Source organism: Petaurus breviceps, unplaced genomic scaffold (assembly GCF_028583685.1).
Source record: "Petaurus breviceps papuanus isolate PSGF00001 unplaced genomic scaffold, PetGlider_PUasm1.0 90723, whole genome shotgun sequence".
Taxonomy (NCBI): Eukaryota; Metazoa; Chordata; class Mammalia; order Diprotodontia; family Petauridae; genus Petaurus; species Petaurus breviceps.
In genome coordinates this window covers 644,338-670,949 of record NW_027187323.1, presented here as the reverse complement: position 1 = coordinate 670,949, position 26,612 = coordinate 644,338, and the positions used below count along the sequence as shown (strand labels likewise).

Sequence of the window (26,612 nt, the reverse complement as noted above, 5' to 3'; positions counted from 1 at the left end):
GGTTTATCAAATGCTAGTTACTATGGTTATTGACTACTATGTATTATGTACTTAATCTAGTCCACTGATCCACCACTCTCTTTCTCAGCCAGTACCAGACTGTTTTGATGATTACAACTTCATAATATAGTTTTTAATCTGGTATTGCTAGACTGTCTTCTTTCACGTTTTTTTCCCTACTGACTTCCTCAATATTCTTGACCTTTTTGTTCTTCCAGATGAATTTTATTATTTTTTCTAGCTGTATAAAATAATTCTTTGGTAGCTTGACTGGTATGGCAATAAATAAATTAGGCAGAAATATAATTTTTATTATATTGGCTCAGCTTGCCCATGAGCAACTAATATTTCTCCAGCTGTTTAGATTTATATGTGAAAAATGTTTTGCAATGTGTTCATAAAATGTCCATTCCTTTTCAATCCCACTGCCACCACCTTAGGTCAGGTCCTTATTACCTCATACATAGAACAATGCTATACTTCCTAAATAATCTCCAAATCACTCTTCTCAAAACTTTCTTCCAAACATCATATACATCACTATCTGACCAATGTTCTTAAAATCATGTTATACTAAAAAAAGTCTTCTATGACTTTTTACTGCCTATCAGATAGAAGACCCAACTGCACAGCCAGGCATTCAAGGTGCTCTAAAGCTTGTTCCCAACTTACCTTTTCCTACCTTGTGACTTACAATTCTCCAACATTAGCAAAACCAGTCTAATCACCATCCCTTCCAAATAGACCTTTCCAGTACAATCTTTAAATTCTTTGCTCATGCTTTGTTCCCTTTGCCTGAAATATTTTTTCTTTTCTACATATATCCAAAATCCTACTCATCTGTCAAGGATCTAAGTTCAAGTTCCATTTTCTTTGTGAAACCTTTCTAGACCACAACTCAGATTTCTACTTTACCTATAGAATAAAATAGGACTTCTCTGTACCATTTATTCATTTGATTCTTAACTACTTCCTTACATTGTTAGCTTTTCACATGCTTATGTTTAGTTTCCTAGAACTAGGCTGTGTCAAGTGTCTCTGATAAGGGTTTGATAACCAATACGTAGACAACTAATGAAAACAGATTAGACTCAAAGTCACTGCCCAAAAGTGGTCAAAGGATATGAATTAACAGTTCTCACAAGAACTGAAAATTATCAAACCTATGTAAGAATGCTTTAAATCATTAAAAAGAGAAATGCAAAGTGGAAGAACCCTGAGATTTCACCTAAGCATCCAGAATATTGACAAAAGATGGGAATATTGTAGGGTCTTATGGAAAGAAAGGCACACTACTGCACAGTTGGTAGGGCTGTAAAATGGTTCAACTATACTGGAAAGCAATTTAGAAATATATGAATAATCACTAAAATGTCTCTATCCTTTGACTTCTGCAAGGCATGTACCCCAAGGGGATCAATGACAAAAAGAAAGGCTTCATAGACATCAAAATATAGCAGAGCTTTTTCTGGGTGGTAAAGAATTGTAAATAAAGCAGATACTTATCAACTGGGGAACAGCTAAACAAATTGTGGGTCAGAGCCTTTAGTTACTTCACTGGATCAGATAACCTACTGTCCCTACAGCTAGTAAACTCTCTCCTCATAGAAGAAACTAAGAGCACTGGGCTTGGAGCCAGAAGACCTGAGTTCAAATCCAGCTTCTAAGTCTTACTAGTGTTTGACCCTGGGCAAGTCCCTTAACCTGTTTACCTCAGTTTCTTCAAATGTAAGATGGAGATAATAATAGCACCTACCTCACAGTCTTTGTGAAAACGAAACAAATTATTTATAAAGTGCTTAGCACAATGAGTGGCACAGAGTAGGTGTTTAATGCTTGTTCCTTTTTTCTTCTCCTCCCCCACTCCATAAATCCCTGTGCTTCAAAGTTATATGGTTACCTAAGTAAAAACTCCTTCCTCCTTCCATGACCCCTTCACCCCAATCGAATACTCTATTAAGTTCCTATCCCATTATGTCCTCTGGCATACCTTTTCTATGATAAACAAGGAGTTGCCTTTTATAAGAGACTTCTTTTCACATCATTTTCTTACATACATGGAAACCTAGATCCTACAGAAGATATGTCTCTCCTTGGTCACTTTTCCCAGTACGTGAGCTTTTCCTCATGTACCCTGAAACATTGCAATTAACTTCCTTCCCTCACTGACACCTCCATACCCTTTCACAGCTGACATCACTCAGCAACTTCTCCTCTGAGGTTCACCTAATCCATCTATATCACCTTAACCAAAATCTGGGTTACAGCTATCTACTATACTAGGCTCCAGGTCATTGTCCCTCTTTTCTCAAGAAGTTCAGTACATAGTTCACAATATTCCTCTTTACTCTCTGCCCTCATTTTTGGAGACTTAAATGTATACACTGATGTCTCCACAAATATCCTGGATTCCCAGTTAATCAATTCTCATGATATTTACATTCATTCTACCTTAAACCATAAAAAGAGATTTGATTTTTTTCAACACCCAAAACTGTTTAAACTCCACGGTCCAGAACTCTGAAATCATTTTCGGGCTACAACCTCCTATCCTTCCATTTTCTCCCTTATGTCTGACTCTTAAATCTATCCTTTATTGTTATAAAGACCTCCAGTCACTTTCTCTGCTTTGGTTTAATTTTCCTCCTTTTAAAATCCAAACCAGGTGTTTTTAGTCTTTTTTAATACTATGTTCCCCTTTGAGATTCTGGTGAAGCTTATGGGCTCCTACTAAGAGTATTTTTAAATACACAAAATAAAATACATAGAATTACAAATGAAATTAATTATATTAAAATTTTTTAAACTTTTTTTTTGGAGGGCAAAGGCAGGGCAGTTGGGGTTAAGTGACTTGCCCAAGGTCACACAGCTAGTAAGTGTTACGTGTCTGAGGCTGGATTTGAACTCAGGTCCTACTGACTCCAGAGCTGGTGCTCTATTCACTGTGCCACCTAGCCACTCCTATAAAAATTTAAAAAAAAAAAAGTTTAAAGGCCCCAGGTTAAGAACTCCTATACTATACTAAGTCATACAATCGCATTGATTACATTTGTAATGGAACCAATTTCAACTGGGCCCTAAATATTGCATGCAAATCTTTTTTACTCTTCACTAGTTGAATACCTATTGCATTCCCTATGGTGTTTTCCCAAATCATGTCTTTTCTTCTAGGATTTATTATGCTACCTTCTTTCCTCTCCTTAGAACAATCTGTCGTTTTACACTTTCTTTAGAAAAGAGGCCATTTATCTTGAGTTCTCTCTTATCCCCACACCACACTTCAGATCTCCTCAACAGTATCCCACCTTCTCTCCTTTTTTGCTACAGTCTCCCAGAAAGAGGACCATGAACATGGCCCCTTTACCTTTCACCAAGAAAGCTGGGTCCTCCACTTGTGCCCTTGCCCCCATTCTTTCTTATTTCTTTCAGGAGCTTTCCTCTTTCTCTTTAATCTTCACTCCCCTTGATCCTTCCTTAATGCCTACAAATATTCCCAAATCTCCACCATCCTTAAAAAGCCTTCAGTTGACTATATAATTACTTCAAACATTTAGAGCTATTGTCCTATACTTTTCTTCTTTTCCCTTTAAAATTTTATTTTGAATCTAACACCAAATACACAATTCTATAAAGTAAAACATGAAACCATGAATCTACATCATGTATCCCGATTTTCAAGTATATGATTTCAACATGTGATTTTCAAAGCTATCATGCTTGGCTTTTTTTCCCTACTGGTTTTCCTTTTGTTCTCTTCTGTGAATTTAAAAGATTTCAATGACCTTTTCTTACATTTCTTTTTTTTTTAAATTTCATTTTTATTAAATCTCGCTAAACTTCACTTCACTCCCCTACCTCAAATGAAAGAAAAGCAAACTTTTGAATCAAATGTGCATGGTCAAACAGAACACATCTACAATAGTTGTCCAAAAGTGTATCTCATTCTGCACCTTGATTTTATCACTTCACTGTACAGGGCATGTTTCACCACCAGTTCTTCAGAATTGTAGTTAGTCATTAAAATGATCAAAGGTCTTAAATCTTTCTTAGTTATTTCTCGTTACAATGTAGTTATTGTTTTAATTCCCTGGATTCTGCTCACTTGACTCAGCATCAGTTCCTACAGGACTTCTCAGGTTTGGACTTTTCATCATTTCTTGTGGCACAAAACTCCATTACATTCATATGCCACAATTTATTAAACCATTCCCCAGTTTATGGACACCACCCTAGTTTCCAGCTTTTTCTTGCTACAAAAGAGTCGCAATAATTTTGTATGTATGTCCTTTTTCTCATTCTTTTCTCTGAAGTTGCTACAGGTTTAAAAATGTTTTTATTGACATTTTTTGATATGACCATCACAAATCTAAAGATATACTTTCCCTATCCAGTGAGTCATCATCCCTTGTAACAAAGGATTTTTTAAAAGAGAGAGCAATAAAGCAATTCAGCAAAACTTCCTGGATGTTCTCTGTTCCTCGATTTACTTAATAGTGCTTTCTCATGGTTCCCCTTCCTTTGTGACAGTTCTTTCTCAGTCTCCTTTGCTGGATCACCATCATTTAGTATTAGTTCCTATAGGTCCAGGTATCATTTCTTTCTTTTTTTTTTTGCTTTTTGGAGGGCAATTGGGGTTAAGTGACTTGCCCAAGGTCACATGGCTAGTTTTTGTGTTAAAGTGTCTGAGGCCAGATTTGAAATCAGATCCTCCTGACTCCAGGGCTGGTGCTCTATTCACTGCGCCACCTAGCCGCCCCTCAGGTATCATTTCTGTGAAGATGACACCTCAATCTATACACATTCACACCTACTCTTTCTTTTGAGTTCCAGACCCAGATCAACTTCTCATATTTTAAGATAATTAAAACATAACTCATTTCTTTCCTCTTCCCTAAACCCAATCTTCCTCCTACTTTCCCTACGTCCATCAAGTATATCAACATCCTTTCAATCATTCATGTTTTCAACTTTATCATCCTTTGACTTCTCTCTCGTTTATCTCTCATATCTAATCAGTTGCCATGGATTGACCACCAAATGCCTCCACAAAATCGCCCTCATATATCCACTTGCAGGATCATAAACTAGGGTGGGAAGGGGTCTCAAAAGCCATCTAATCCAATCCTCTTATTTTATAGATAAGGAAACTGAGGTCCATAGAGTGACTTGCCTAGAGTCACAGAGCTAGCACACACTGAAGCAAGGTTATCTAGCTCACATCTTTCTTAGTTTTAGAACTCTCATCAACTACACTATACTGCCTCGAGTTCATCTTCCCTTGTCTCTCAAATACAAGATCCCCTCAACTAGACTAGGACCAGACTACTGGGCCTAGCTCCCAATCACCTAGTCCAGTCTAGTAGTTTCCTAATTGATGAAGAAGAGTAGAGAAGGAAGAGTAGTATATTTAGAATCAAGAAGAAATGGATTCAAACCCTGCCACAGACACTTACTAGCTGTGTAACCCTGGTCAAGATATTTACTTTCTCAGGGGCGGCTGGGGGCGCAGTGAATAGAGCACCAGCTCTGGAGTCAGGAGGACCCGAGTTCAAATCTGGCCTCAAACACTTGACACAATTACTAGCCGTGTGACTTTGAGCAAGTCACTTAACCCCAATTGCCCTCAAAAAAATAAAAGATATTTACTTTCTGGGCCTCAGTTTCACTGTCTAAAAAATGAAGGGATTAGACTTAATGACTTGTAAGGTCCCCTCCAACTTTAAATCTACAATCTTATGATGTCCTTGCTTCACTTTCTCTCCTCTACAATCTATGTCCTGCAGTTGTTATATTGATAATCTTAAATTATTAGGCTTCTCTATATCAAAACTTAAAACATTAGGTTTGTCTATATCAGTCCCCTGTTAAAAAATCTCTAGTGCCTCTCTGTTGCTTTTAGGATCAAATACAAACTCCACTATTTAGCATTTAAAGTAAAATCTGGCTGTAGCCTATCTTTCTAGTGTTATTTCACATTATTCTTGTCAAACCTGACAACCTGTTCTACTCTGTATGTGACATTTCATACCTCACCCCTGTGCCTCTGCACAGGCTATACATAGTTAAGCCTGGAAAGCACTTGCTCTTTACCTCTGTCTCTTGGAATCTCTAGTTCCTTTCAAGGCTCAATTCATGTGCCACCTTCCACACACACCACCCCCAAGTCAGTGCTCTCCTCTCCCTACTAGAAGTACTTTGTATTCATTTGTCTGTGCACATGTTCCATCCCACACTAGTTGCTCCTTCTTCCACTAAAATGCAAGCCAACTGAGAGCAAGGACTGTTTCGTTTTCCTCTTTGTATCATCAGCACCAGGTAAAGTAACTTATGTAGTAGGCATTGAACAAATATTTGCTAAACTGAATTCAACCAAACAATAAGAATTTATTAAGGGCCTACAAGAGGCCAGGTCCTGCCTGGGCATTAAAAGACACAAATACAGAAGTGAACAATCCTTGCTCTCAAAGAACTTACATTCTAACAGGGAAACGACATGCCACATATAGGTATATGGAAAAAAAATCATCAAGAAGATACAAGGTAATCTTGGAGATGAAGGCTCTGGAAGCCAAGGAGACCACAAAAAGAGCCATGATAAAGCTGGGGTTTGATCTGAGTCATGAAGGAAACCAGGGATTTCAAAAGGCAGAGGTAAAAAAGGAGGACACTCCAAGCATGGGAGATAACCAACCCAAAGGTACAGATCTAGGAGATGGAGTGATCTATGTGATAAACAGTAAGTGGGCCACTGGAGCAGGACTACAGAATACAGAGAGAAGAGTAATATATAAGGTTGGAAGGGTATAGAGCAAGTTTGCCAAGAACTTTAAATGTGAAACAGTTTATATTTGATCCTAGAGGTAATGGGGAACCATTAGAATACATCTGAGTAGGGGGCAGACATGTAGGAAAATCCTTGCATGAAGGACAGACTTGAGTGGATAAAGACTTGAAGCAGGGAAACAATTATGAAGTGAGGTGCTGAGGATGATCACATGAGTAGAAAGAAAGGGATGTATGTAAGCAAAGTATGATCAACAAGATTTGTCAACTGATCAGATAAACTGAGATTGAGGAATTAAAGATGACATTGAGGTTATGAACTAGAGTAACTGGAAAGATGCTTAAGAGTATGGGCGGCCAGGTAACACAGCGAGTAAGAGCACTGGCCCCAGTGTTGGGATGACCTGGGATCGAATCCAGGCTCAGATACTTAGCACCACACCCAGAAATAACTGGCCATGTAACCTTGAGCAAGTTACTTAACCCTGATTTCTTTAAAAAAAAAAAAAAAAAGAATGGGGGGGGGGGGCTGGGTGGGGAAATGAATAGAGTGCTGGCCCTGGAGTCAGGAGGACCTGAGTTCAAATGTGGCCTCAGACACTTAACACAAAAAAACTAGCCGTGTGACCTTGGGCAAGTTACTTAACCTCAAATGCCCTCCAAAAAGCAAAAAAAAAAAAAAAGTTGGGTGGCTAGGTGGCACAGTGAGTAAAGTGCTGGCCCCAGAGTCAGGAGGACTCAAGTTTGGTTCCAGCCTCAGACATTTAACACACACACACACACACACACACACACACACACAGATAGCCATATAACCTTGGGCAAGTTACTTAACCCCAACTGCCCTCCAAAAGGCAAAAAAAAAAAAAGAGTATTAGGGAAGTTAAGAAGAGAAGATCTGGAAGAAAAGGTAACAATTCCTGTTTTAGACCTGATGATCTCCCTTCCGGGAGATCAATTTAATACAATGCAAGAAGTTCAATAGGCAGCCAGTGAAAACTGAACTGGAGTGCAGGAAAAGCAAGATCTATAGATCTGGGAGTCATTTACAGAAAAATGATCCTTAAACTCATGAGAGCTCATGAGGTCACCAAATAAGAGTACATCAAGGGAAGCGATGTGGGCCTAGGACAGAGCTTTCGGTATAATTAGTTGAGGTGGTAGAAAACAGATGATCTAGCAAAGGAGATTCAGACATGTAGGAGAACCAAAGGAGAGCAGTGACAAAAAATGCCGAGGACAGAGTACATAGGAGAGGGTCACTGATAGTGCTGAATAATACAGAAATCAAGAAGTATGAAAATCAAGAAAAAGTCATTGCATTTGGCATTTGTTGTCCCCAAATAATAGAGAAAAAGATAAGGACTAACTTATAACAGGCATCAAGTTACTATATATATATATATATATATATATATATATATATGTATGTTTCAGTCTCCTCTTTGGCATTTAAAAGTAATAGCTATTTAAACAAGTAAATCAAAGCTGGCAACTCAAAACTAAAGTACAAGTACTTTAGGAAGTAAGGCAAAAAGACTCAAAATGTTTAACAAGAAATAAGATGCAGCATTTGAAAGCCTTGTTCACAGATGAATCTTACAAATGAACTGATTTAAGTACTTTATTAGAATTATGGAGAGCAGTTTCTGCAATCATGGATTTGAAAGCTGGAAGAGACTTCTCAGGAGTCCATCTAGTCCTTTTTTTGTGTGTCATGTACATTTTTGGCAGCGTGGTAAATCTATCTATGGACCCAGTTCTCAGAATAAAGTTTTAAATGCATAAACCATTTATATTGATATAGTTATCAAAAGAAAAGTTGAAGGACTCCTAATCTAGTCCAACCCTTCACTTTACAAAGGAGGAAACTGAGGACCAGAAACTCTAAGTGCCCTAAATAAGGTCATGCAAATAACACAGATCAGAGACAGCAGCATTTGAATCCAGGTCATCTATCTCCAGAATCAGTGCTCCTTCCACTAAACCACACTGATATACAGACCAGCACTTCTGAAAACCTAGATTCTCTTCTCTACCCTATAAAACTGGTTCTGGTCATCAATCTTATGCCAATAGAGCAAGACTATACTCTCCCCTCTAAGATTTCTGTACAAAATTCAAGAAACAAAATGCAGACTGGTCTGTTTTTGTAAGAAAAAATTCAACAAAATTTCAAAAATACAAGTGAATTCCTAATACAATTCAATTTGTGCTGGTATTAGGGGGCGGCTAGGTGGCACAGTAAATAGAGCTCCGGACCAGGAGTCAGGAAGACCCGAGTTCGAATCCGGCCTCAGACACTTAACATACATGCTAGCTGTGTGACCTTGGACAAGTCACTTAACCCCAATTGTCCTCCAAAAAGCAAAACAAAAAAAAAAAACCCAATTTGTGCTGGTATCTTCCCTCAGCTAATTCAACTTAGGAAAGACAAAAAATACCCCCAAACCCATCCTTGTAAGTTTTATAAATAATAAGGTCTGAATGCCAAGACAATTCTCTTGCTATTTCAGATAAAGAACACAATTTCAAAGAGTTAATGGTATTTGATCTCAATATTAGTTATTTTTCTGGTGGTGGCAAGAGGAAAAGGGACAAGGACAGTGAAAACAAATCAAAGCAGAACAGGGGAAATAAAGATCAAGGGAGGTACAAAATTCTTACCAGTGCAAACAAGATTACGGCATAAGCCATTTCGGAAATCATGGAATACACGATTTCGGTGTTCCTGGAAACACAAATACAGTCAACTTGTTTAAAAAAATAAAATGAAACCACATAAAGTACAGAATTCTCTCCCTTTAATTACTTCCTACTCATAGCTCTTCTGAACACAAGAGAATCATAATAAATAACATTACAAATATTAAAGCAAAAACAAATAGTAAAAGCCCAAGAAAATAGGTTCGGAATATTTTCTCTTAGAAATAAGTAATTATTTTAAACTAAATTTGACATTTTTTTTATTTCAACTCTGAAAACTATTTGATTTTCATACAAAGTTTTACTTCAGATTCTTTTAAAATTTTATTGAAATCAAAAAAAAAATTTTTTTAAATAAAACTTATGATGATCAAATATGTGCTTTTTTCTAAATTAATTTAGTTAATTACCCTTTTTATCTAAAGGTTAAAAATCCTAAATGTAGTTTTATAACCTTAGCCATTCAAAAGGAAGAGGAAAAGGACTGGATCTGTTAGTTCATTAGTCTGAGGAATTCCAAAATAAGGAAACTCCCTCTACTAATGCAGGCTGTCACCTCCCCAAACTACGAAGTGGTCTGCAGCAGTGAGAGGTAAAGTGACTTACCCAGGCCACAGAACCAATGTGTGTCAAGAGGCAAGACTAGAATTCAGGTCTTCCTGACCCAATGCCAGTTTTCTATCCACTACTCCATAATGCTACTCTCAATTCAGTTAAGTATTTATAAAACACCTACACTATCTTTGCTGGCTACTCAGTATTGGTATAATCCCTTAATATCAACACACAGTATACGGAAGAACCAATACCATTAAAATCTCACATTCTGTATTTTCAGTTTTAAATGCTTAAGTTCTTACTTGCATTCCGTGAATTAAAATAAGTTTATAAATATAAGAAAGAGTGGCTCAGTGGAAAGAGTGCTAGATTTAGAGTCAGAGGACCTGGGTTCAAATCTAAGCTCTGCCATTCACTAAAAGGGAAGTATTAGGCAAATTACTTGATCTAAGCATCATCAGTCTCCTTATCTCTACCTTGAGGAGCAGATAGCCTTTATGTTCCCTAGCAGCTTGAAATCTATGAACCTATGGGTACTGCTTTCTGCAAGGTTAAGTGTATTTTAATGTCATTTCTAGTTCTTGTACAACAAAGCCATGTTCAAAGGGAATGTTATCATTATGGACTGTTTCTAGACCATCTTCCCATTCTGAAAAATACACTTCCAAATTAAGAAATACATTTCCAGGGAGAGTTTCTAATGCTTGACTCATGAGTCAAATGAAATGTGACTGGTGAACCGGACATTTTCCCAAATGCCAAAGAGGGTTTAGATCTATTTTTTTTTTGAATACCTGACCCCAATTTGTACACGGGAACTGTACACAGTGGGATAAAATTTCACCATATGAACTTTTAGAATGTTGTAAGCAAAAGAATTACAATCTAAAAGTTTTAGATTTAATTGCTGTTATGGGGAAGAACTTAGGGAAGTCCAAATTGGATCCTTTTAGTAATAGATTCTGGAAGGAAAAAATGGGAAAACACATTACCAACTGACTTGGGAGTGAATACGGGGGAAGAGGAGGGGAACCCTAGTGAGTCCACTAAAGGGGAAAATAAAAATGTCTCAACATAATATAACAATTAAAGAGTTACAATAAAATCACATAACTATTGAAGAAATAACTACTGCAAGCTTTGGTGTCATAGAGCTTCCAACTCACCTGCCTCATCTTAGCATGGATGTAGAAGCAAGAATAGCCCAGTTGGGAAATCTTCTTAGCTAATAGTTCAACACGTTGAGAGGAGTTGCAGAAAATTATTGACTGGTTTATCTGGAGCTAAGCACAGGAAAGAGACATTGACAAGAAGGGCAAAGATCTTCATTCAATTTGCTAGAGCTCTGAGTTCTTGACTGGCAAACAGGAAACCTTTTCATTGCACATTATCTGAAACTTGTCTCTCCAGAATGCACAAGAGTGCAATAATTCTAAACAGGTGCGTGGGAGTTTTTTCTTCACTTTATAGTGGGCAAAAAATAATTTAAATAAAAGAAAAATTCATATTTCCTTTCAGAACTTTATCTTAATATCAGATTAACTTTCATAAACTGACACAAATGAAACTACTGGGTCTGAGGTGAAATAAGGCCATTTTGTTTTAGAAGCAAGTTAAAAAGTGCTTAGACTCATTAAACAACCCTGTATCAAATTCAGGTAAGTAACTGAGACTGCTACCTTTACAACAGAACCCAGAAGAGCTAGGGAACTTGGTACAAGTGAAGGTGTGTGAAAATGGTTGCCTGTTGATACAAATCGTCTACATTTTGCTGTTAGAATTTAGTGAATTATGATGTTTGCCAGTTGAAGTTTATTGCTTACCCTTGAGAAAAGTGTGTTGAGGCAGTGTACCTTCTGGCGCTCAGTTACATATGCGTAGTACTGGGTTACTCCCTTCAGAGTTAGCTCCTCCATCAGGTTAATCTCATAAGGTTTTTGCAAATGGGAATTCTGAGAAGAAAAGAGAAAAGTTTTACTCTCACAGTGGAATGAATAAAAGCAGAGCATAAACAATGAACCTAAAACCATATCTACTACAAAATTTAAAAAAAAACACCTTATCAGGGCAAGGATAATCAGTCAACAAATCAAAAATGTTCCTGTTTATAAACTGAAGGAAAGTACTGAGGGGTAGCTAGGTGGCAAAGAAACCCAGGCTCAGGCACTAGTTGCATGACCCTGAGCAAGTCATTTACTTAGCTCTGCTTGCCTCACTTTTCTCATCTGTAAAACGAGTTGGAGAAGTAAATGGCAAACAGCTTCTGTGTCTTTGTCAAGAAAACCCCAACTGGGGTCATAGAGTTGGACACGACTGAAATGACTTGAATAACAACAACAAATTGTAAGGACTGGTAAATCCCTAGCAGAAATTCAAAGGGAAGACAATTTATCAGCCCAAGAGTATATGCCAAAAAGGAACCAACATTTTTAAAGATGTAGACACAAAAGCTCGAAGAATTCTTATCTTTTTTCCAGTTACCTTACATATGGGATTTATTGTATATGTCTTGTGTCGTTTATTGTGCACTTAAAGCTAAGTCTACAAGATGCCAAAGGACAAAATTTAAAAATTTTTTGTCAATTATTTGTTTTAGTTGTCTAATGTTGAAGCAAGCAATCTTATTCGTTGAACATATGAAATTAACCAAGTAGAGACAGCCTCAGACATGAAAAATAATACCACGAATTGATAAGGCATAAAGAATAAGGAAAAAGGTATTTCTTGCTGATAGGGAAAAGAAAAGAGCCTCCCCCCATAGGCAAATCGATATTCACTACAGCAATGCTTCCAATGAAACCCAACTAATACTCACCATGAACTTCTGAACACTAAGAGGGAAAGTGGCTGAATATAGTAAAATCTGCCTGTTTTTAGGCAGCGTGAGAATAATGTCTTCCATTATCTGCACAAAATCCTGTGATAGCAACTTATCTGCCTGTAGTAGAAACGAACAAAAAACTTTTAAAAAACAACAACAAAGGGCTGCTAGGTGGCACAGTGAGTAAAGCGCCGGCCCCGGAGTCAGAAGGACCTGAGTTCCCAAGTTTGGTTCCGGCCTCAGACACTTAACACCCACACAAAAAAACTAGCTGTGTAACCTTGGGTAAGTTACTTAACCCCAACTGCCCTCTAAAAGGCAAAACAAACAAACAAACAGAAACCCCAATAACAACAAAACCATAGCAATTTCCGGATTTGATTAATATGAAGCAATATTTAAGTATCCATGAAACTCCTAGTTCTAGAGTACAAATTCTATATATTATTATTCCTAATATGGGACGTCAAACACAATAGGAAAAATTCTTGAACTTCAAGGTTACCCTTTTGAGAACGATTAACTGTACTTGTTGAATTTAATCACAAATATCTCATTGAAGAGGTGGTAAAAGTGACTGACAATTGGTCATAGTGTAGTAATAACCATTTCATTAATGAAGAAGTCAACTAGGACAAGGATTCTGCTCAATCTTAAGGGATTGCTAGGAAAATAACAATACTGAACTACTGGCATTCCTGTTAAGAAATAAACAAAGTTGAACTTTTATAAACCACTATTCTCTAAGGGTAAATAAGTTTTATAAGCAAATAAGGATGGTTTAGACCAGGTAAGGGTGAATGACAGCTCAGAGAAATATGTCTATTATTCCATTCATTAGCAATGAATGGATTAAAGGAAATATATTTTATAAACTTTAAAGAGCTACATAAATATCAGTTATTATTACTATGTTGCTGTTGTAACAGTATTTTTCTCAAATTAAGAGAAATTACCTCATCCAATACTATCATCTGGACATGATCAACCTTCGCTACTCCTTTCTTGATGAGATCCAGAATTCTTCCAGGGGTAGCAATCACCACGTGTACTGCACAAAAATTTTAAAAATGCCTATTACCACTGATTATGTGAACTTTGTCTTGAGCAAACAGAGAGGAAAGTAATTCTCTCAATGAAGAGGTAACCTCCTAGGTGTTGATTCCTCTCAACTTACTGGAACAACTTCTCCTTACCTAACTTTCTCAAAGAATATACCTTCTACCGTGTTTCCCCGACTGTCTTATTATTTTTTTTGGACAGAAAAACACCAGAGGGCTTATTTTCAGGGGAGGGCTTATTTTAATGAACATTGACAGCAATTTTAATAAACAGGTAAATGTAAACAAAAAAATGTACCTTTATTCAATAATGAATTCAATAAAGAACAGGATGACGCACTCACTGCTGCAGCTCTGACTGGATGCAGCTCGGAGCGTGGCATGTATTTCACGGGGGGAGGGACGGGGACGGTGCATACAGAGGGTACTGTAATGTGGCGTGTAGTGCAGGGGATCACCTTCACTACAAAAGCAATCTCAATAGGGCTTATTTTTGGGGGAGGGCTTATTTTAGAAGAATCTTACACAGTAAGGGGAGGGCTTATTTTCGGGGTAGGTCTTATTATCGGGGAAACACAGTACCTCCCTTCAGAGGGAGGATGAATGATGATACAAGATGCCTTTAGATAGACCTCTGCAGTGTTAGAGGTCACATATAGCCAAAGGCCATGCAATGTTTTCCCCAATCCTGAATGTCCACAGCACTGGAACCCTGACATTAAACAGGCCTTGGCCTATCCTCAAAATGCTTACACCTGAGGAAGCACCACCACTGCCTTCCAATCCAGCACTGAGTTAACTTCTGAGGATTTCCTCTAATCTTCTCTAAATCAAACAAACTTTGCTAATAGAAACTTTGTTTCCAGGAAATTAGTTCATTGAGGCATCTATAATTACAATGATGCTAGATAATGTCATACACAAAACAACAATCCCTTCAGTTTATCCCGTAAACTCTTCTTTTGACAGACAGAAAGCAAAAGAATAGCTGAAAGGGAGAGAGGTCTCCACCAACACTGAAAAGATATTACCACCTTCTTCTATAATTTCCTACCTGTGTCATCAAGCCTCATTATGTCATCACGTAAATTGGTTCCTCCAGTGGTTGCCATCACTTTGGCCCCTCCCATGTGTTTGCTGACCTGGATGCAGATTTGACTGACCTGTAGGGCTAGTTCTCTAGTAGGAACAATCACCATTGCTGGGACAGATCAAGAAAAAGAAAAAACAAACAAAAAAGAGTACATTACCTTCTAAGAAAATTTACTACCTCAAAAGGATTAAAGGAGATGTAAGAAAATTGTCCTTCAGAGCTTGAATTCTTAGAACTAACAAAAGAATGAGTTAAATCTTAGCATGAACACCTCAGAAACTATGAGTACCTTCTACATGTTAATGGAAACAGCCATATAACGATGTCTTTATGATACAAATGTACTGTTCCTCAAAATTTGCAACTGTGTCCCACCCCAAGAATAAGTCATTCAGGACTCAGTTTTTCCTAAATTATTACTATCACATATTTACTATGAACTTCCTGAACTGGTACTACGTAGCTCAGGAATTTATTCTCTACCCAGATGACATCACCATTATCATTAAGTGCTTTATTATCTCATTCGATCTTCATATCAATTCTTTAAGGCAGGCAAGTAAGGGCAAGTATTACTACCCTGTATTTATAGGTAGGGAAATTGAGATTAAGTGATTTACTTAAGGGAATAAAACTAATGAGGAGGTGAATCAGAACTAGAACCCAGGTCTTCTAAGTATTGGTTCAGTACTTTTTCCTCTTATATCGTGTGGCCTCTTATGGTATCTAACCTTGCTTGAGTACTTAAAGCTGTGGCATTTCTTTTTTTTTTCCTTCCCCTTTTTGGAGGGCAGGGAAATTGGGGAATTGGAGTTAAGTGACTTGCCCAAGGTCACACAGCTAGTGTTAAGTGTCTGAGGTCACATTTGAACTCAGGGCCTCCTGATTCCAGGGCCAGTGCTCTATTCACTGAGTCACCTAGCCACCCCGGCTGTGGCATTTCTAAACTACTCCAAGGAGAGGTAAAACTATAGAAAATGAAGGAAAAACTCAATTCTTTTATTTATAGAAACTTGCTAACTGTAGATTAAGAACACCTAGAAAACTCCTTGATCAAAGTTTCTCCCAAATTTTCTCTCAGCTTATCTTTATGTAGCTTTCTATGGTAGAGAAGGACCTGAGGAGGAGGAATTACCCTCTTTCTCCTCTGTTCTAGACTAGTGGCTCCCTTGACCATTAAGGGACTACAATTATTATTAGCACCTTCAAAATACTTAACCAAATTCTTACATTTTATAAACACAAAGAATACCCTTGCTTGGCGTGAACAAATGACTATTTGTGAAGCTAGATAAGTAATTCTAAGGAAACCAATTAGAGTAAGTTTAAGGATAATTTTCTAAAATGCCTTATTTACTCAGCTTATCAGATCACTGTGTTATTTACCAATGTGTCTTACCTAAAAAAGCTGTTAATTAAAAAAAAAATTTAACCAAACTATACAAATCACAACTGCTTTTCACATTATTTAGAGAATATGGAAAAAAAAAACCTCCATAATTTCTACAGTAGGGCTTTCTGATGTTCCCATAGGAAACTCTCTCAAACTGACCTTGTATATTGTCCTTCTTCAGGTCTAGCCGTTCAAGTAAGGGAATGAGGTAGGCACCGCTCTTGCCAGTTCCATTTTTAGCCCTAGCTAAGATATCCCTACCAGATAAAGCAATGGGAATGCTCTCCTCCTAAAAAAAAACAAAACAGACAAGACAATGCAAAATTATGTTAAAGCAGCACCGAAGTCTATTCTGCTCTAGTCTATTGAAAGCTTATGATTAATTTTTGTCATGGATATAGTTTACTTTCAAGTGTCTGACACTGCACACAAATACATAATATATGGGAAGATAAGGTACATCAGTAAGACACATTTAAAGTATTATCACTGACCAATATTTTCCTGGTTGCTGTAAAACTTTAAGACACTGTAGTAGCTTAAAATCCAGTGCAAAAGACAAAACAGATCACCATCAATAGGAATTTAGTGAGTACCTATTTTAGCTTTGCACTGAGAAGAACTAATTTATGGCCAAATATATGTCAACATAAACAGGCATTTTAGGTATCTGTCCGTTAGTCAGGAAGGGCAGACTTCCAAGGAAAAAATTCAGTGCACCCTATTACCACTACAAAAGAAAGCAGAAAGGGAAGGAGGTGTGGAACATCAAGTTCAGGGATGGGGAGGTGGGGCACAAACTCCTCTAAAGACATTTCCATCCTTAAAAAGTGACATTTTAAAAAAATTATGTAGTTTTTAAAAAATTGTGATGAATAAAGTAGTCAAGTTATTCATATAAAGCTACCAAAAATCTACTTCCCAAAAATTATTTAAAATATACCATAGGAATTTCTTTATTTAAAGCTGTTGGTAGTTTCAAGACCTGTACATGATAAAAATCTCTACAACCATATGCAGTAGAACTCTTCAATGAGAGAGGAAGACCCAATTCTGCCTCCAGGGGGCACTACTATCTTCACAAGATAGAATCAGTGCTTTTTTGCTTGTGGGTGTCTTGTGGAGTTTTTAATCTAGACTTTGGTGAATATATGCGTGCCCTCTTATGTTGGGCCTCAAAGGTCTAGGAATGTAATAGACATTGAAAGTGGCATCCATTTATTACACAAGTATTGGAAACAAAACTCTTCTAGCACACTCTGATTACTAAGATAATTCATGAAAAAAAAAGCAGAAATTTGTATTCACAAGAACTGAATGTATGCCTTTGCTTACTTATTCTTTGAGCAAACCAAAATATTAAGAATACATTTTTAAATTCTCAAACAGAGTGACTTTAGATTTGTAAAGTTTTCAAATTTCACCAAAATTTCCATCCTTTTACCTTCTTCCTCTGGACAAAAATGGAAAATTTCTCTAATTTTTTTTCTAGCAACTTTTACAAAATAACCTCAAACACTTTTTAATTGGTGATGATGGATTAGTACTATAACATCTGTTTAAGAAACAATACACGAGGGGTGGCTAGGTGGCACAGTGAATAGAGCACCGGCCCTGGAGTCAAGAAGACCTAAGTTCAAATCCAGCCTCAGACACTTAACACAAAAACTAGCTGTGTGACCTTGGGCAAATCACACTTACCCCCAAATGCCCTCCAAAAAAAAAAAAAAAAAAAGGCAAAAATAAATAAATACATTTTGGGGCAGTTCAAATCTGGCCTCAGACACTTAACACAAAAACTAGCTGTGTGATCTTGGGTAAGTCACTTAACCCCAATTTCCCTCCCCCCCCAAAAAAGGCAAAAAGAAAAGAAGAAACATTACATGATTCGGCTCACTATTTAAATGTGCCATGAGCTCTTCTAATAAGTGGGGACAATTTTCACACTAAAAGATGTGACAACAGAAAAGGTCTCCTGAGCATGAATTAGAACTCTTGGCTTTAAAAGGGCCTTTCAATCTGAGAATGGTATCTTCTTTCTCTTCACTAAAATGTAAAACCACAAGTATCTTTCTGACAGTGACAAAAGACCAGTAAAATCCCATTCTATTAGGCTGTCTGACTTGAGAGTTGTTCTGTCTCAAGAATTATCTGTTCTAAGAGCCCCAGTTTTATTCTGGGTGGGGAGAAATGGGGGGGAGGGATAGAAGTGAGCATATAGTTGCAGTCTGCTGGCTGTTTTCATTGGGTTCTTGTGTGCTCTTCTTTCAAAGCTGCAGGGTAAGGTGGAATAGATAGTACTGAGAACTACTAAGTCTATAGATGCTTGGGTATAATAGATTCATAGAAGACAAAATCCCAAGAGAGAAAGAGATTTTTTTTTCCCTGATACCAGCACACAGTTCAACTCTCAAATGTCTTGAACCTAGATTGATTATTGATCCTTTCCCTTTCTTAGGTCTAGATAACCTAAAGAATTCAAAATTATGTGACTGAGTAAATTACTAAATTTCCTTGGGTCTCAATTTCCTCATCTTTAAAATGAGGTACAAAGACTGCATGATAGTGCACGTAGTCAACATTCCCTATGGATAGTTTTGATTCTGAAATTTATCTGCCTCAAAACCTTTAATTGCTCTTTATTGACTACCAAAAGAAAGGCAATATATGACATAGAGAAAAAGTATTGCACTTAGGAATTAGAAAATCTGGGTTCATGTCCCATGTGTGCTCCTTACTAGTTATGTGACTAGTCTAGTCAACTCATTTAACCTCTCTGAGTCTGTTTTCTCATCTGTAAAAAGGGGATAATAATGCTTACACTAACTTTGTTATAATAATGCCAAATCATTTCTATAGCTTTATAAAACATATCACTTTCCCCACAATAGCCACTTGATGTAGGTAAGTATTATTATTATTATTATCATATACAAGTAAACTGTAGGGATGAGGGTAGAGCATCAGGGTCTTAATGAAAGGAAATGCCCAATATATGTCGGAAAATGGGCAATGGGTGACTGGTGAAGAGACAAGGGTTCCCAGAGGCCTGCTCTTACAAGATTCCTTCATTAACTGGCCCCTGACTCTTCCCCTTCAAGGTAAAAGATTATTTTTCATTCCTTGGATCTGCTCAGCCTTTTATTTGTACAGCTCAACAACCATTTACTAAACACTTACTAAGTACTTAATACGGGCAGAGCACTTTTCTTAAGCAGTTTCTTTCTACTTTGTACTTACTTATATAACCACAATGATTAAATGTAAAGGTCAGACAGTCAGGGACCAAATCTCATTTATCATTATCTTTCCCCTAGTGTCTAGCACAAGGAAGAACATCCATAACAGTTAAACCATTAAGTGCTTCCAACAGATGACAGAACAGAAAGTGGGCCTATCCACTGCTATTTTGCTTTCTTCTCTCTCTCCATTAAGGAATACTGCTTTTCAGTTAAGAAAAAAAAATCATGCAGTTACTTTTAAAGTTCAAATCTCTAAAACCATAAGAATTCTAAGAGTAACTGAAAAAAAAATACAGGTATCAGAACTACCATTAAAAATTTAGGAAAACTCATGAAGAACAGAATAGGTGACAGAACACTGGCAAAGGACTGTCAGGCTCACGTCTGATTCTCAAGAAAGCAAAACAAGTTGGTTCCTAGAAGTGATAGGTTAATAAATTTAACATTAAAATACAAGTTTAGACTAGATTAAAGAGTTTGTGAGCATTTAAAATGAATCGACTGACTGATGAGACAAATGTTACAGACATCTTGACTTAAAACATCTAACAAACTTCTTATTTAAAAAGCTGGTAAATAGGACAATAAGCATTTATTAAGGACTCAGCATCTGACAGGTGCTGTGCAAATGCTGGGCACACAAAGAACACGTCTGTCTAGCTGTTGCTCTTGAGGGACGTACATTCTAGGAGAGTGATATATCATAATAAGCACATGCAAGAGCCTTACAGAGTAGAAAGAATGTAAGTGTAACCTCAGAAGGGAAGGACGAGTAGCTAGAGGGACCTGGAGAAGGCCTCTTTCAGAAGGTGGTACTGAAGAAAGCAAAGGACTCCAAGAGGCTGATCTGAAAAATGAATACACACTCCGATCACGTAAGACAGCCAATGCGAAGGCTCAGAGATAGGAGAAGGAGCGTAAAGATAGCAAACAGGGCAGTGTGGCAAGACCAGAGTACATGGAGGAGAGGGATGTCTAAGGAGGTGTGAAGAGCTGTAAATGTCACACAGAGGAGCTTATATCTAAGTAGTTTATAGAGCAAAAGGGACATGTGACATGGTCATTCCTGCACTAAAGCATTTTGGTAATTGTGTGGAGGATGATTGAAATGGGGAAAACCTGGAAGCAGAAAGTTGGAAGAGGAGTCTAGTGTCATAGTTCAGGTGAATAAGTACAAGTAATAAGGGCTGAAACTAGAAAAGTGGCTGTGTGACTGACAGAAGAAGAAATGTTATAGAAAAAGAAATGATGAAATTTGGCAACTGAATTGATATGTGGGTTGAATGAGAATAAGGAATCAAAGATAACTCTGGTGATTGGAAGGATACTGATGCCCTTGAATCTGGGAAGTTCTGGGGTGGCTAGGTGGTACAGTGAGTAAAGCACCGGCCCTGGAGTCAGGAGGACCTGGGTTCAGATCCCGCCTCAAACACTTAGCACACACATACACAAAATCCTAGCTGTGTAACCTTGGGCAAGTTACTTAACCCCAATTGCCCTCCAAAAAGAAAAAAAATTTGGGAAATTCAGAAGAGGGGTGGATTTGGGAAGAAAGCTAAGGAGCTCAGTTTTGGACATGTTTAGTTAGTTTCAGATGCCTGAAGTACATTCAGTTCAAAATGCCTAATAATGCATGGCCTAGAATTCAGGAGAGTCTGTACAGAGATGATGTTTGAATCCATTGACAGTAATGAGATCATCAAGTTCAAGATGACAAAGAGGAAAGAGAGAAAACCCTAGGACTGAGCCTTGGGGAACACCCACATTTAAGTATATCCATAGTGTGGACAAAAACCATGCTGAAATCAAAAAGTAGTGATTAATGGATTGATATCAATCAACAAAAAAATAAACATTTTATTAAGTGTCTACTATATGCCAGGTGCTGTGCTAAGTGTTAGAGATATAAAAAGAGGTAAAAGACAGTCCCTGTCTTCAAGGAGCTTACAGTCTTAATGGGGAGGGGGGTAAACAACACGCAGCCAAATGTACACAAAGCAAGCTATAATCTAAGATAAATAGGAAATAATTAACAGAGGAAAAGCACTGGAATTGGAGGTGGGATTTTAGCTGGTACTCAAAGGAAGCCAGGGAGGTCAGTAGTTGAAGCAGAGGAGAAAAAGCATTCCAGGTACAGGGGATGGCCAGAAAAAATGCCCCAAACCAACTCTTGGAGTGTCTTTTTCAGAGAAAAAGCCAACAGGCCAGAATCACCAAATTAAAGAGAATGTATTGGAGAGCAAGGTATAAGAAGAATGGAAAAATAGGATGGGACCAGGTTATAAAAGGCTTTGAATGCCAAACAGAGCATTCTGTATTTGCTCCTTGAGGCAATAGGAAGCCATTGGTGTTGAGTGTGTGAGTGACATGATCAGACTTCTGTTCATTTCCAATAACAGCCTCTATTCTATTCTAGTCAGGTCAATTAGTCACTATTTTTTTTTAACCCCACACTCACTCCTTTGCTTATTACTCTACTAAGCTTTCCTCTTGAACTAACTATCCTTCAAGACCCAGCTAAAGTGTTACCACCAACTCTTTCTCTATTAGTCTTTACTACTGGGGCAGCTAGGTGGCACAGAGAATACAGCACTCGCCCTGGAGTCAGGAGGACCTGAGTTCAAATCCAGCTGCAGACATTTAACACAAAAACTAGCCATGTGACCTTGGACAAGTCACTTAACCCCAACTGCCCTGCCTCCCCCCCTCTAAAAAGCCAAAAACAAAAATGGTCTTTCCTATAAACTCAAATCCTCAGGTATCTCTCTCCTTTTTGAATTTCCATTTCCTGTCTCTTTCATGTATTTTAGCATTTGATTATATGTTATCTTGTATCAAAGAAAGGAAAGTTAGGATACCATGGACTAATATTTTACAAAGGTAGCCAAGCCTAGAAGAAATGAAAATTCTTTAGAATTAAAATTCTGAAGAATCAAAAAGAAAGAAAAGTTTTGATGAAGATGAAAAGATAAATAATGCATTTATTAAGCACTTATATGCCAAGCACTATGCTAAGAACTAGGAATACAAATACAAGTACAAATTCCTTCTCCTAGAGAAATTCATACTCTAATGGAGGAAGACAATACATAAATAAAAGAGAGCTGAAGGAGGAGGTATCAGACCCATTTGTAGGGAAAAGGTAGAACTGTTTGGAGAGTCAGGGGGAAAAAGAAGAGGGGAAAACATCTAAAGAGACTGATATGGCTGCACAGAAAACTCAGTGATCTCTCTCTGTATATATATATGCAAGCAAAGATACACTACCCTGCCCCCCTCCATATATCATACAGGGCAGCTAGGTGGTACAATGAATAGAGTACCAGGCCTGAAGCCATGAAGACCTAAGTTCAAATCTGACCTTAGAATTGAGCTCACTTAACCCAATTTACCTCAGTTTTCTCATCTGTAAAATGAGCCGGAGAAGGAAATGGCAAAAAACCCCAGTATCTTTACCAAGAAAACCCCAAACGGGTCACAAAAAATTGGACAGGACTGAAAAAAAAAAATACACACACACACACACATCTATCTATATCTATGAGAACCAGTCTCATCAAGATATTTAGATGGCCAGGTCTACATATCCTCTATATAACTCTAATGTATATCTAGACCTACATCTAAATATGCTACAGCATCATCAAAGATCTACATCTAGATATATAGATGAGACTCGGTCTCATATAGATATAATGTGTATATACACATACACCTCTGTAGCTAGGTAAGACTGAATGCCTTTCTAACTTACCTAAGCTAAAAGTACAGACAATACTCATGGGCCCAATCCCTATGATTTCATTCAGCAGAGAAGCTTTAATATACTAGTTTTCTCACCTGAATTGGTTCACTACTCTTTGGGCAGCCTGGTGGCCTTCCATCCCTAGGGGCTCACCATATTGGTGTTGAACTTAATATGCAGTCCAGAACTTCCAGACTCAAACAATTCACTAATTTCAGTCTCCCCAGCAAAAGGAACTATAGACTGCATGACCACACCTGAGCTCAATTTGTATTTTTAAAAGGTAAGTAATGGAAAGTGAGTAAAGAAGTCAAACAGTTTTATAAGAATAGTGTGAGGAGTACTTAAACTCAGAGTAAGATAAAAGTTGGCTGGGAATGCAAAAAAAAAAAAAAGTCCCCCCCCCCCCAAGAAAGTTATACAGGGAAAAAGCCACAAAAAGAAGTGAAGGGACCACCTCTTGGGAAAAGGAAAGTTCAGGAGATAGAGCGATAATAGACAACAGAAAAGCAGGAAAATTGTTTTCTCTACCAAGAAAAATAATGTTTAGAAATGACAACAGAAGTGCTTAATAAGCCAAAATTTTAAATAGGCATGCAGTTTCAGTCAACAATCCTAGAAGAATTCCAAACCATGGGATGAAAATATAGGCAAACATAATTACTTAGTCACTGTTAGTAATGTCTGAAATATTGTCCAGAAAATGAAAAGGTGCTACAGACCTGGATTTTAGAAAAGGGAAGGAAATATAATTTAAAAACTAAAAATCAGTGAACTTAATGTAGGTTCTTGGCAATATTCTAAAGCAGAACTACTAAAGGGATGGTTAGTGTATCTAGAAAAGGAGAAAAGGGATGAAAATCAAGCATGGGTTCATCCAGAACAGGTCATACTAGACAAACCTCCCTTTTTTTTGAAAGGGTTATTATCATGGTAGGTCAGAAGAATCCTGTAGACCTAGTTCACCGTTATTTGAGCAAAGCATCTAAGTCTCTTGTGTCATCCCTGGTGGATAAAATGGAAAGATATGGGCTAATATCCCAAATGGGCAGTTCAGTGGATTCAGAACTAGCTGAATTCAAATAGTCATCTTTAATGGTTAGATATCAGGGCGGCCGGTTGGTGCAGTAAAAGCGCCGGCCCCAGAGTCGGGAGACCTGGGTTTGGTTTCTGGCTCAGACACTTAACACCCACACAAAATAACTGGCTGTGTAACCTTGAGCAAGTTTCTTAACCCTGACTGCTTAATAAAAAAAAATTAATGGTTAGATATCAACCTGGAAGGGAATCTCTAATGGAATGGTCCCAGGAAACTGTTCTTGGCCCTGTGTTATTTAACTCACCCCCTCCCCCCAATGACCTGAATAAAGTCATAGACAGCATACTTATTCAACTTACAGATTACACAAAGCTAAGAGGGACAGGAAACAGGTTGTAAGAAGCGGTATCTAAAAAGATATCAACAGGTTGGAATACTGGCCCAAATCTATTAAGATGAAATTCAATAAAGATAAATGCAAAGTCTTACATCTGGATTCAAGAAATTAACGTCACAGATACAAATGTGGGAAGGTATGGCTGAAAAAAAATCTGGGGCTTTGTATACTATAAGCTCAGTAATACTCAACGCTATGATTTGGCAGCCAAAAAAGCTAATGGGGTATTGAAGATATATGAGACACAGTATCCAGGAAATAGTATCAAGGATTAGTATAGTTCTGCTATATTTTGCCCTGGTCAGATTACATTTGGAGTATAATATTCAGTTCTAGATACAACACTTTAAGAATGACAAACTAGGGGCGGCCAGGTGGCTCAGCGAGTAAGAGCACCAGCTCCAGTGTCAGGATGACCTGGGGATCAAATCGAGACTCAGATACTTAGCACCACACCCAGAAATAACTGGCCGTGTAAACTTGAGCAAGTTGCTTAACCCCGATTGCTTAAAAAAAAAAAAAAGAATGACAAACTAGAGTGTATACAGAGAAAACAATCAGGATGGTTGAAGAGCCTCAAGATCATGCCACAATGAGGGTCAACTGAAGGAACTTGGGTAGCTTACCTGGAGTACAGAACAATTAGTGGGGAAAGATTATTATCTTAAAGCATTTGAAGCACTGTCACATGAAAAATTAGCCTTATTTTGCTTGTCCCTAAAAGGCAGAACTATAAGCAACGGATGGGTGGAAATTATGGATAGGCTATGACTTAGGCTTATTGTAAGGAAAAACTTCCTAATAATCAGTGCCATGCCAAAATAACGAGTACCTTGGGAGGTGGCAGTTTTGTCTCTCACTGCAGATCTTCCAGCAGAGGCTGAACAACCACTTGCTGGAATGCTGGAGTTGAGACTATTGGTTAGATGTGGGATGGACTAGGTGACCTCTAGACGCCTTTCTACACCCAATTTGTGACCACCCTCCTATAGTTTCTAAGGCTAGGAACACTGCTAGGTATTCAATGCCTGATCAAACCTGGAAGCACAGGTGATCTTAAGTCATCTGTCTGACTCTCTAGTATAGAATTAATAGAAGGAAACTAACTCCATCTTCCCTAACTTTTATCACCAGAATTTTAAAATATCTTTTTATGTCCTTCTAACAGATAAGTCTAAGAATACATATCTAAAAATATATACAGGGAGTGGAGGTAAGAAAAAGGCAGCTTATTCAAGTGTTCAAACATACCTGAATAGGAGATGGTTTTTCCCAGCCCATTTCAAAAATTCCCATCAATAACTCCCGTTTCAAACAGTAATCTTCAAACTCATTTCCTTTTGTGGAGGTCACATCCTAGCCAAGAAGAATAAAACAAGTTTATGCAAGCTACCAAAGAGTTGTAACTTACTATTTAATGTAAATCTAAACTGAAAGCCCTTAGTCTACATTTCAAACATAAATCCAAACAGACTACCTCTATACCAACTTATCAATCCAAATGTCCTTGAAGTTCGTAAAATAAGCATTTCCAAAAAGTAATTTTAAACTATCATCTGATGGCACTGTATCTAGTACTAAAAATACATTATTTCAGGTAGTAGTAGTATTATTAAGTAATAAACAAGCACAGCATTCCCAAAGAAGTTAAATTCTACTCAGATATAAAGTATTTTTTGGGGGGAGGGCAATTGGGGTTAAGTGACTTGCCCAAGGTCACACGGCTAGTGTGTGTGTGTGTGTGTGTGTGTGTGTGTGTGTGTGTGTGTGTGTG

At 37.6% G+C, this 26,612-nt stretch overlaps 1 protein-coding gene across 4 annotated transcripts in view; it reads right to left on the bottom strand.

Annotated features, from left to right (window-relative positions):
* The window catches only part of DDX6 (DEAD-box helicase 6), a 43,787-nt gene that overhangs the window by 8,247 nt on the left and 8,928 nt on the right, over positions 1-26,612 (bottom strand). For all 4 annotated transcript variants that reach the window (XM_069066643.1, XM_069066642.1, XM_069066640.1 and 1 more), the window contains exons 4-11: positions 26,090-26,194; positions 16,575-16,704; positions 14,984-15,130; positions 13,825-13,919; positions 12,863-12,985; positions 11,871-11,999; positions 11,214-11,330; positions 9,451-9,514 (exon numbers count right to left, since the gene is read on the bottom strand). In XM_069066643.1, the coding sequence (XP_068922744.1) occupies positions 9,451-9,514; positions 11,214-11,330; positions 11,871-11,999; positions 12,863-12,985; positions 13,825-13,919; positions 14,984-15,130; positions 16,575-16,704; positions 26,090-26,194 (910 nt within the window). The remainder of the gene's footprint in view (positions 1-9,450; positions 9,515-11,213; positions 11,331-11,870; positions 12,000-12,862; positions 12,986-13,824; positions 13,920-14,983; positions 15,131-16,574; positions 16,705-26,089; positions 26,195-26,612) is intronic.